Genomic DNA, 12607 nt, shown 5'->3' with positions numbered 1-12607 from the left:
CCTGGACTGTATGGGGTGAACAAAAGTAAATTTACAGTTGTGAGTATGCAAAACAGTGTATTCTTGTCTTCTTATTATTAATTATTGTATTATGTATTTGCATTACAACAGTAAACCTACTTTGTCCACCCCTGTATGCCACCCAGAGACTGAGGGTCGTGTCTCCTTTAAGAAGGTGCAGTGTGTTTTACATTTGGGAAAAAGGTTTCAGAAAAAAAGGCCTAGACTGTTCTCTCCATCTGACGGAAAGGAACTTCTAGCTGAATATACAGTTATCCAGTAAAAACTGTATTTCTCAGCTTCCTGTCAAGTAGCCATGGTCACCTGACTTAGGTTCTGGCCAGTGGGAGGTGAGCAGATGTGATCTGTGCAACTTCTAAGATGCGCCGCTAAAGAGAAGCATGACTTTGTCCCCTCTCCCCTCTTCCCTATGGCTAGAATGCAGCTATACAGGGGCTAAAAGATGGAAGCCATATACTAGGAGAGTTGATACAGTAAGACAGAAGGCACCCAGCCTCCTGATGAGCATAGAGCTGCCCCAGCCTCCTACCCAGACTTCTATTCAGAGAGAAATCAACATCCATCCATATAGTTCAGGCAGCGGCTGCTTCACATCTCCTCCGCTGCAATGGTTGACCCAATGATATCTCAACGCAAACAGCCATGCTCAACTTGTTTTCCACGCCTACAGCCTCCCCATCGCCCAATCCCATTGGCTCTACCCACAAACTATCCCGCCATCTATCATCTGACCCTCCCTCCCCTTCTCCGCCACTGACCCTCGTCCTGTAATGGCCTCCTAAGCTTTCTTTCTGCTTTCACTCTTTCCCCTTGACTTATTCTCTTCACAGCAGCCAGAGTGACTCTTTTAAAACACAAACCAGAAAGTAAACCCCATGAAAGCAAGGACTTCTGCCTGCTTGTTCACAGATATATCCTTGAGATCCAGAACAATGATGGGCATATACGTATTTCACCAAATATAAGATGTCTCTGATTGTAAGCTGTGTATTTTTTGCACAACCAAGAAAAAAAAATACTGCCCATTCAACCACAACAAAATACCTTAACAATACACCAGGACAGAGAGGTCATCAGTTACACTAGCCTCTCACCGCTCTGAAATTTCTTTCTAAGGAATGTGGAGTGTCTTTGACCTTCAGTTGGCTTGTCTGAGTGTGAAAGGCAATCCTTCTAATTGTATGTTCACTTTCAAAATGTGACACAGTTTCAGAGACTTGTGGGTTGCTGCCTGTCTGAAGTTCCCTAATGCACTTGGTTGTTGCTTTGCAATAAAATATGAAATTGTGACCATTCCTTTAAGGACAAACATTTTCTTTACCAACTTCAAATTGACACCCCACTGCTGTTTTCATTCCTCTCGGAGTACAGAGTACGAAGTAATATTTGTTTCCGCCGCTGATCAAAGCGTAATTTGTTTGAATGTACTTAAAATGGCAACTAAATTAAATACACATAACATTCAACTGAAGGGGCAATAATGTGAACAGGTACAACCAGGTTCGCACATAAACAGGAAATGACAGCTATGTCACAACTGCCGCCTGGCGAATGGTTAGTACACCCTCTTAAAAGATGCATCCCAATTTCAAAGATGTTGAAATGTAGGGAGAAAAACAGGGGTAGGGGTGTTTTAGAATTGACTGAAACCCAGTTATAAGAACTCAGCAATTTTTTGCTGAAAAAGTTGATAGCTTTACCTCCTGCCATTGTGCCCTTGCCCAAGGTTTACACTGGTTCCCGCTGTTCCCTGCACCTGGGGACACTCTTCCCCCCACATGACTCTCTGTTGCCTTGAAATTTCAACTCACAAGCCGCCTCCCAAAATTGCATACACTCCACACACCATACGGCTCTCCACGCCTTTGGCTGACTTGTTCTCCACAGTACAAATCACCAAACCTGAGATGTACAGTGTATGTTTGTTCATCCTGTCTCCTCTGACTAGAACGAAACTCCATGCAAGCAGAGCTCAGGTGATGTCTGACGTGCAGCAAGGAAACAGTAAATGTCCTTGAATGAACTACGTAGACTGCGATAGGCTTACCATGAAAGCTGGACCGCCCACTAGTGGGCGGTAGGGACCAGGTTGACCAGCACTGCAAAAATGGGCGGTTTTTATAAAAAGTTTGACGACCCCTGACGTAGAGGAAGACATCTCCACCCTAGACACAGTACAAAGTGCCTTGTGAGAAAATGCACTCTTCTCTGAGCAAAGGCCTGGAGACCCAAGGGCCCTGGTCAGAAGTCTTTCTGTCTTCTGCCCCTACAAGAGCAGAGGGCTATCTATCTGATGAACTCCATCCACCCTTAGCAACAGCGTGGGCTTCCACTTCCCATCTCAAAAAGAACAATAAAAGTGCTGTGGACGGTACAACTGGCTCAGGTTGTTTCTGGTTGGGCAGTAGTTTAGTAAAGAGATCAGGAACCAGGCTCCGGATTAGCATACAGGTTCCACAGTTTACTAGCTGTGTGCCTCATTATCGTATCTTTAAAATGGAATAATACCAGCCTCGCTGAGCAGGTTAACTGCTTAGCACATATTAAGAGCTCAATAAATGTCGGCTGATACCATTATCATTCTCTGTCTCTTGGGTGAAACAAGGAAAAGGAGTAAAGAAGGAGACTGGGAGGCGACAGCTCACAATCCTACCAGGCTTGAAGAAGACTCCAGTTTACAAAGTGGTGGTAGCAACTCTCTACTGGGAAAAGTGAGCTTAGGTTCCAAGGTCTATCCCAAAGAAAAAGGTCAAAAAGATGTAGATGTTCTCCAGGGGTAAGGATCTCCACGATGGCTCATCTGTCAATGGTCCAAACGACTCATCTGCATTCCCCAAAATCTGCTCCTTATCTGGAATTCCTGATTCCTCCCCCAATCTATCCTTCTCCCAAGCCAGAAACCCAGGACTCAATTTTTCTCTACTCCTTCCCCACCCCCACCTCCTTCACATCTAACTGATCATTCTAAGCCAGTTAACTTAGATCAGTGGTAGTCAACCTGGTCCCTACTGCCCACTAGTGGGCGTTCCAGCTTTCATGGTGGGCGGTAGCAGAGCAACCAAAGTATAAATATAAAGATAGATTTAACTATAGTAAGTTGTTTTATAAAGATTTATTCTGCCAAACTTAGCGAAAATCCGACATAAAGTACTTGGTAAGTAATTATTATTATATGCTTTAACTTGCTGTAACTCTGCTTTATAAATTTTACAAAGTAAAGTTACTTCCCTACTTTATAAATCACCATTACTGTGGAACCGGTGGGCAGTTAGAAAATTTTACTACTGACAGAGATACAAAAGTGGGCGGTAGGTATAAAAAGGTTGACTACCCCTGACTTAGATTCTGGCTATTTCTAATGTCTGCCCTCCTCCATTTCCACTGGTCACTCCCTGAGAGCAACAACAACAGCCTCCTCGTTTGTCTCCAGCCTGCACCCAGCCACCTTCTTCCGACTCACTTTCTACGCCTTTGTCAACCATCTTTCTAATCCCTTAAGACCCCTCAAAGGCTCACTACAGTCTTGAAAGTTCAAACTCCTGGGCACTTCTGCTCTGGCTCCCACAGGCAAAATCCTGTCTCTGGTCCCACTACTGCTCACTTTTCTGAGCTCCCCAGAGTCACAGCCAGTTCCAAGAGCCCTTCCCCCTGGCAACTTCTGCTCAGCATAAACACCAGTTATTCTTATAAGTCTCCACTAAGACATTGCCACACCAGGGGTTCATTCTTGTTTTTTTGTTGTTTTTTTTTTGGTTTTTGTTTTTGTTTGTTTTTTTTCCTGAAGCTAGAAACAGGGAGAGATAGTCAGACAGACTCCCGCATGCGCCCGACCGGGATCCACCTGGCACGCCCACCAGGGGCAACGCTCTGCCCACCAGGGGGCGATGCTCTGCCCCTCCGGGGCGTCGCTCTGCCTGCCACTACCAGAGCCACTCTAGTGCCTGGGGCAGCCCAGAGGCCAAGGAGCCATCCCCAGCGCCCAGGCCATCTTTGCTCCAATGGAGCCTTGGCTGCGGGAGGGGAAGAGAGAGACAGAGAGGAAGGGGGGGGGGTGGAGAAGCAAATGGGCGCTTCTCCTATGTGCCCTGGCCCGGATTCGAACCCGGGTCCCCAGCACGCCAGGCCGACACTCTACCGCTGAGCCAACCGGCCAGGGCTGTTTTTGTTTTTGTTTTTGCTTTATAATGTCTTGTGCATACTTCCACAACAGGCCCTAAGTGACCTATACTGTTCGGTGGCATGCTCATCTATCTTCATCTCTACCTACCCCTCCCCCAGTTAAATTATAATTTCTTTAAGAAAAAGGGCTCTTTCTCCTAAACTACCTAACACATTGCTAGGAATATACAGCATCTTTTTACAAAATGTCTGTTGAGTGAACAATCCTGGAGGGGAGTGATGAGAGTCGGGACCAAAAAAAGCCTACAAATCGGATCATGTCATGAATGCATTCATGAAAAACAGCACTTCTATAGAAAAACTATGCAGACCATGCATGTTAGTAAGGTTTTTATATAGAAGCTGTGATGAATTTATTGCCAGTTGTTAAGCAGTAAAATATAGTAAAAAGAGCTTTCAGATTAGGAACGCTGGATCTGAATTCCAACTCCATCGCTTCTAAGCCAGGTCGCTATGGACACATCACTTAACCTAAATCTCAGCTGCCTCACCTGTAAAATAAGGGAAAGTGAAGGACCTTCTTGACTGCACTGTTTTATCAAACAAGATAGTGGCTGTCAAGTGCACGGGCACAAAGCAGACTTCTAAAGCTGTTGATGTCGGTCCCTTTCCACTTACAGAGCACAACTGAAAAGTCCTAGGTCACCTATTCTACCTTTGAGAAACTTAACACTCTTCTAAAACCTTGACCACACCCTAAAGCCCTGCCAGCCATCTTGAAGATGAACTAGGTCATAAAGATTGAACAACAAAAAAAACCAAATCATTTCAATGCAATCTCATCAGCAGCACAGCTGAAAAAACCTGCCTTACTCATAGCATCATTTTGGTATAGGAAAAACAACACACGAGCAGGGTACAGAATGAATATAATGTAAATAATGACGCTGTGGAATGTAGACTCCGGAAGGGAATGAACTTAGTCATGGATCTGCTCTATAGCGCCATGAACTCTACATATAACAAGCAGCAATGATGTTGATGAAGTGCTCTACTTAGAAGGCACAAGAAGAAAAGTACAAGAACTCAAGGTGATCTAGGAGAGAGACCAAAATGTGCTGGAATGAACAATTTTCTAGAGCTACCAATCTGGTTATACCAGCCTCTATTTTTCATGAACTATATTCTTGTACATTTTCATTTTGTTAAAATGTGAAACTCTCCCTTACCTAATTACCTATCTTAGATGGAAATATCACTGTCTTGCCTGTTTTCACCCTGGATGTACGTCTGAATTTTCAGTAACATAAGTCTATTATTTTCTAACCAAAAGAACATCACCTACCCTATCTGTGACAAAAGTTCCCACCAATAGAGTAACAATACAAAGGCAAAAACTTTGGAAACGTCTGTTGAGAACTGCCCACTTAATCCCAGAATGAAAAGAAAATAGATTAAAAAAAAACAACCATAAGATTTTTGCCCCCCAAAAAATTTGTTCTAGGTTCTACTGAGAGTAAAATAGCCAGTTATTGAACTATCCCTTTGTGTTCAGGACAACTAATTTGTTGAATGTAATTTTATATTGACCTTATATTAGTAAATCAAATTTCCCATTTATTTTAATATTCTGTTGACCATGAAAAATGCTTTTATATCTCCTCCATAACGATTACATTTGTCCTTATATGGTCACAGAAAAGTGAGACCGTCTTCAAGGACTGGATAAAGTGAAGAGCCACAGTTCAAATATACAGTATCTTTAACTGGTCTGTATGCTTGACTGGTTTGAAAACAATTTCTTGGTGAAAACTCAAATATGTAAAAACTTCTAAACCAGAGACAATTTAGAATATGTAAAAATAAAATAAAATAAAAGGACTACTGAAAAACATAAACTCTTTACGTTAAGAGAAATTACTACTAGAAATAATCATAAAGAAAAACAAAAGAGGGTGACACTTCTAAGAACTACATAAAATAAAGTGCCTCCAAGGGTAACTCAGATAGCTCACATTTGGATAAAAGAAACTGGTTCAATATTCTTCTCATTTAAGATTGCATTCCTGATGTATTTGAGAGAACAGAGTCTGGAACACAAAATAGGCAATCCTGACTTTCCAAACAGCCAAGTATCAAAACCAGCAAAATTATTTGCTTCATTTCCTACCTGACCCTTAACCCACCATTTGCATGCCCCATCCCTAGAGAGTTTTAGCCCCAAAGTAAACATACTGACTACTCCGTAGCTAAAACTGAAGCACTGTCCTTTGATAGTACAACCAACCTGACTGGTGACTACTTTCACCATCCTGTAGGGAAGTTTTATACGAACTAGTGGAAGAAATCGGTAGGTAGGTAGAAGAGAGTGAGGCCAGCAGGGGTCCTAAGAGGGAAGCTCCCAATTTGAGAAAAGGAGAAATTCTTTGTACCCCAACTGCCACTGTTTTCATGACAATCTTATTAAATAACCTTTAAAACATCAAGAAAGGGATTTGTAAGACTCACTTTAGAAACGTAACGGGGGCAGTTTACAAAGCCATTGGCTTGTTGTTCTGCGTCTCCTACAGCAAAACCAAATTTGAAAGGGACAAAACCTAGAAAAAAAGCTGAATTAAAGAGAAGTACGCCAGAAGTCATTAGTGGTCTGTTAAATTATTAGAATTTAACTGGAATTCACTAAGCACTTAAGCAGATACATATTTCGTTAAATGTCAAATCTGTCTGCAGGCCACCCTCAAACACAAACGTATGTCTAATGAACTTATACAGTGAAATAGCCACACATACTTGGGTTTTCAAATACTCCCTTTAAAAAACACACCCATACATTCTGGTTTCATCCAAAGTTATTCTTTAAATCTCTGCAGTAAGGCACGAACGCACGCGCGCGCACACACATTTAACTTAATGTAAATATAGCCCGTCTTGCTTAAATGCCCTGGAGAAAAGAATGTACGCCTCCCTATGCTCTCTTCTTCAGACCCTAAAAGACTCGAAAAGAAGCAAATGGAGTTCAGAATGAAAAAGGAAGGCAAGGAATACAGAATACAACCGGAGACCCTCTCAGGGACTCATTTTATTCTTGCAAAATGTCATCTCCGTTCCCTCCCGAAGCCCACAGACCAGGCACCATTGACGCAATATCATCCCTGTCCAAAGGGCCAAAGAGTTGCCAACTAATCTCCCAAGGTGTCTCCCAACCTCCTCACCTCATCAGCGCTCAGCTCCTCCATCGCTTTCCTCTTAATGGTGAAAGGCGTTCGGGAGAGATCCTTCTGTTCTGGAGACCAGGGCGGGAGGAGGGTGGAAGGTGTCCGTAGGGCTCTCTGGTCCCCCGAATGGGGGAGGTTTCAGAATTGCATAGTCAGAGGTTAAAAAATAAGAACACGAGAGGCACTGAACTGCCTTGGCGTCGGTCACTCCAATCGCCCCAGAGACTGCTACAGCTGCTGCTCGTACCCTGAGCAGCCTCTTCTGGCCGCCACTGCTGCTGCTACAGGGTTACCTTAAGGCGCCACTTACTACCCTCTCTGCTGCCCAGGTTACCCAGGCTGGGGAGCTTGTTCTCCAGCTCGTCTCGTGCCCCCAGCCCGGTGTGTCTTCGTGGTGGTGGCAGCGGCGCGGCAGCTGCGCTTCCTCCAGCAGATCCTGCTCTCCTTCCTAACCTTTATCCCCGGCGGGAACAGTTCGACTGCAGAGTGGATGCCCCGCGGTAGGACGACCCCACAGCCGCCCAGGCAGAGCCCAGCACTGAAGGGGGAAGCCCCTCCCCTCCCAAAGCAGGCCGGCCACGCCCCGCCTCCACGCCAGAGCCCGGGCAGAGGGGAGGAGGAGGACGGGACTCGCGATGCTCCGGCTGAAAGAGTAAATCCTCCTACCCGTCCACCCCTACTCTTACCCCCTCGCCCCACCAAGTATTATTCATCAAAACAACAGGGCGGCCATCTTTGAAAGGGATCACGTGACCCCCGCCAGGGAGGCGGGGCTTCTGGCCTCAGGACGAGGCAGCCAATAAGCCGCGGGCGTCGCGCCGCTGATTTCCTCTCGCCCGTGTCTCCTCCCGCCTGCGCACCCTCCCCTCCCCCTCGGGAGCGCGAGGCGGGGGGAGGGGCGAGCGGGCTGCGGGAAGGCGGGCTGGGCGCGGGGCGGCGCGGTGCCATGGCGACGGCGCGGGGGTGCGGGGCGCGGCGGACTGGGTTCAGGTAGGATTCGGGGAGGGCTACGCTGGCGGACGAGGTCGGAGGCCACGAGGCCCTGCAACGTCGGGAAGATCCGCCAGAAGGGGACTCCGGCCCGCCAGCTGGCGACCCCAGCGCCTCCGTTGTTCCCAGGCGCTTTGCTTTTTAGCCGCTCGCAAACGCGTGAGTCGCCACGATGCTGCCGAGAAGTGGAAGAAAACGGAATGCATCTCCTTTTGTGGGACGAGTGATCTCCAACTCACTGACAGCTCACGTTCTGAAAACGTCTTTCTACTTTTCCAGCTCTGCAGAGAAACCCCCCTTTGGAAGAGAACTCGACGAACACAAGTAGAACTCCATCTCACATTACTTTGGAGAGAGAGTTTCTGATTGTGTGTGTGTGTGTGTGTGTGTGTGTGTGTGTTCCAAAGTGATGGGAAAATATGAAAGTGTAAATGGGTGACACCCGGAAAACTTTGAAGTGGGGACCCATCTACAAGGAAGACTTCGGAGTCAATGGAAAGAAACCGTCCTCAGCTAGACAAGAATACAATTTTTTTAAAATTGGGATGTAATTGACTTCATCATTAGTTTGAGGTGTACAGCATAATGATTTGCCATAAGTATATGTTGTGAAATGATCACCACTGTAACTTTAGTTAACATCTATCACCACACGTGGTTATAATTTTTTTTCTTGTGATGAGAACTTTTAAGAATTGTGCTCAGCAACTTTCAAATATACAGTACAATTTTGTTAACTCTAATACCCATTCTGCACATCACATCCGAGGACTTACCTTACAACTGGAAGTTTGTACCTTTGACCACCTTCATACATTGCACACACACACACCCTCCTCTGGCAACTACTATTCTGTTCTCTGAAGAATACAAGTATTTTCTAATATACAGATCTGAATTGATCAGTCAACATAACAGTATCATATAATTCCTGGCTTTGCCACATACGAAGAATATACTGTATTAGATGGTTTACTAAACCATAATTTAAAGATTGCATTCCAGAATGAAAAGTTTGTTGGAGTTTTTTTTGTTTTAATTTTTTTGTACTGGCTGAAAATATTGATAGTAACCTGACAGAAAGATATTTAAGGAATTTGTGAGTAAAATTAGACCACTGCTGGCTTTGCATATTATCTGCTCTCCAGAAAAGGAATTCTGTGTAAGCCAGAATTTGGACTCCTGGTGACATTGATGTTAATATGTTCACTTCTTTTTTTGAACATGTTACTGTCATATAATTCACATACCGTACAATTCACCCATTTAAAGTGTACGCTGACCAGTGTGTTCACAGAGTTGTCACTTGTACTTTTGATGTAATACATTCACTAGTAGAAGGCACATTTAATATTTGTCTTAGTTTGGACTGCTATAAGAGAATAACATAGACTGGGTTACCTAAAAACGAAAATTTATTTCTCTGTTTTGGAGGCTGGTAGTACAAGATCATAGTGCCAGCATGCTCTGGTCTTGTGGGAACCCTCTTCCGCCTTGCAGGCTGCTGACTTCTCTTTGTGACTGAGGGTCAAGATAGGATGCAAGTGCTCTAGTAAGTCTTATAACAGCACTGATCTCATTCATGAGTACTCAACCCCTATGACCTCATCTAATCCTAATTGCCTCCCAAAAGTAATACCATCACACTGGGGGAAGAGGAGAGGGTTTCAACATATGAATTTGGGAAGGGGGACACAAACATTCAGGTCAGTTCATAACAATATTCGATTATAAGAAATTTCACCTAACCAGGTGATGGCACAGCAGATAGAGCATCCATCTGGGATGCTGAAGATCCAGGTTCGAAACCCCCAGGTCGCCGGCTAGAGTGTGTACTCGCCAGCCTGAGCACAAGGAAACTGGCTTGAGCGTGGGATCATAGACATGATCCTATGGTTGCTGGCATGAGCAGAAAGTTCACTGGCTTGAGCCCAAGGTCACTGCTTGAGCAAGGGGTCAGAGGCTCAGCTGGAGCTCCTGAGGTCAAGGCACGTATGAGAAAGCAATCAATGAACAACTAAAGTGCCGCAACTACGAGTTGGTGCTTCTCATCTCCCATTTTGTCCCTGTCTCTCTCTCTCTCTCTCTCTCTCTCTCTCTCCTTCCCTTCCCTTCCCTTCCCATCACTTAAAAAATAAATGAGTCAGACCACATCATTCACCTGTGCAAAATCCATCAGTGATGACCCATTGTTCATTGAATGAAACTCAAGCTCCTTATCATGACCTGTAAGATCCTATGGCATTTGGTCACCTCTGCTTGTCTTGCCTCACCTATACCACACTGCCCTTCTCCTGGGCTTCAGCCTCACCGCCCTTCACTCTTCAGTTAGAGAAGCTCTTTCCCTTCCCAAAGCCTTGGTACTCTGTCTTCTCTGCCTGATAAACTCTTCCCCTGGCTTTTTATATGGCTGGTTCCTTCTTATTCTTTAGATTCGGGCTCAAATGTTATTTCCTTTATGCATTAACTCGTTTAACAAACTTTTATTGAGCACTTTGCATCTTAGGCCCTTTTCCAGGTGTTGAGGATACCACATGCATATTTGTTTGGGTCCTCCAAGTAGCACACACCCAGAGAGAATTAGACATGTAAGAGATTTATTTGGGGAAATGCATGTGAAAGACAAAGGTTAGAGGAGAAGGTGGGGAGAGACTTCAGGGTTGATACTGGTCTGCTACCAGTGAAAGGAGAGGGGGAAGGAAGGAGCATCGGGTGGAAAGAGTCTGCAGGGAATTCTAAAAAAGTGTTTGGCCAAGCCAGTGGATGTCCTGAAGTCAAAGTTTTCCATTAGAGAAGTGTCACCTCCTGCAGGAATGGGCTTGAATCCACTGTAGTGGATCCAGAGGGAAAACAGCCAGAGTCATCTGTCCACTACACTCCCCTCAGCAGGATATCTGAGTGTTCACCTGGAATGAACACTGGCATGTCAGGAAGAACCACATCTTATTCCTTTTGTTTCCATGGAGGAGAGAGAACCTGAACCACTTCCAACTTCACACTACCATCTAAACTCCCTCTTCCCCAGGATAGGAGGAATGACATAGTTGACTGTTGAATTTGAAGTAGGAACTGAGTGTGTTAGACTAAGTGCCATCTGGTTTTTCTCTCTGATACCCTACCTACTTGCCTGGAAATTCTGGTCTACTCTCCTGGCTAAAACGAGCTAACTGGGGCAGGCTATGTGTCTGTGGGGAAAGCTCTGGTTGCCAACTGTGCCATTGACTAGTTAAGAATGTATTTCTTACTTAGGGATGAAGTATTAGCTCATTTTATTAGTAATAAAGTTTTGTTTTTTTTTAATCTCAACTTTTCTGTCCCTGGGTCATATTTCTCAACAGGTTCCAAATCGAGAACCTCCACCCCGGCTCTGAAAAATCCCATCACAGCTATGAAGAAGGTAGCTAATGGCCACATACCCAAGGGGCTTACGTGCTAATGATGACCACTTACTCTAAAGTCCCCCACCGTTCTCCATCATTCTTTTATCATATTCCCTGTTTAGTTCTTTCATGGCACTTATCAAAATCTGAAATAATTTCATTGGCTTGTTTACTTGTTTATTCCCTTTCCACAGTGCCTCCAAGAGAATGTAAACACTTTGAGGTCAGAGGCCTGGTCTATCTGGCTTATTGCTGAAACTCTGGTACCTAGAAAAGTGCATGACTATTCAACAACCATTTATTGAGCACTGACTGGGTACAGAGGTGTAGGAGTAAAAAAAACAAACACAGAGATCCCTGTCCTCACAGAGCTTACGTCCACTGGAGGAGGAAGACAAGAAGTAAATAAATAAACAAGTGGTATATTATATTCAAAGGTAATAAATGCAGTAGATTAAAATAAACTTAAGAAGGGGACTAATGCTGAAAATGGGTGTTTCCATTTTAAAATAGGGTGGTCAGCCTGACCAGGCAGTGGCACAGTGGATAGAGTGTTGACCTGGGACACTGAGGACACAGGTTCAAAGTCCTGAGGTCACTGGCCTGAGCACAGGCTCATTTGGCTTGAAAGCAGACTTACCCACTTGAGTGCAGGGTTGCTGGCTTGAGTGTGGAGTCATACACATGACTCCATGGTCACTGGATTGAGGCCAAAGATCACTGGCTTGAAGCCCAAGGTCGCTGGCTTGAGTAAGGGGTCACTGGCTCAGTTGGAGCCCCCTGGTCAAGGCACGTATGAGAAAGCAATCAATGAACAACTAAAGTGCCACAACGAAGAATTGATGCTTCTCATCTCTTCCCCTTCCTGTCTGTCTCTGTCTC

At 44.8% G+C, this 12607-nt stretch overlaps 1 protein-coding gene across 2 annotated transcripts in view; it reads right to left on the bottom strand.

Moving 5' to 3' along the window:
- The window catches only part of UBE4B (ubiquitination factor E4B), a 137675-nt gene extending 129576 nt beyond the window's left edge, over nt 1–8099 (bottom strand). For both annotated transcript variants that reach the window (XM_066375004.1, XM_066375006.1), the window contains exon 1: nt 7353–8099. In XM_066375004.1, the coding sequence (XP_066231101.1) occupies nt 7353–7376 (24 nt within the window). In that variant the 5' untranslated portion in view covers nt 7377–8099. The remainder of the gene's footprint in view (nt 1–7352) is intronic.
- Nucleotides 8100–12607: the final 4508 nt, after the last annotated feature.

This window comes from Saccopteryx leptura, chromosome 3 (assembly GCF_036850995.1).
Source record: "Saccopteryx leptura isolate mSacLep1 chromosome 3, mSacLep1_pri_phased_curated, whole genome shotgun sequence".
Taxonomy (NCBI): Eukaryota; Metazoa; Chordata; class Mammalia; order Chiroptera; family Emballonuridae; genus Saccopteryx; species Saccopteryx leptura.
The sequence above is the reverse complement of the archived record's forward strand: the minus strand, read 5'-3'. Positions and strand labels throughout refer to the sequence as shown.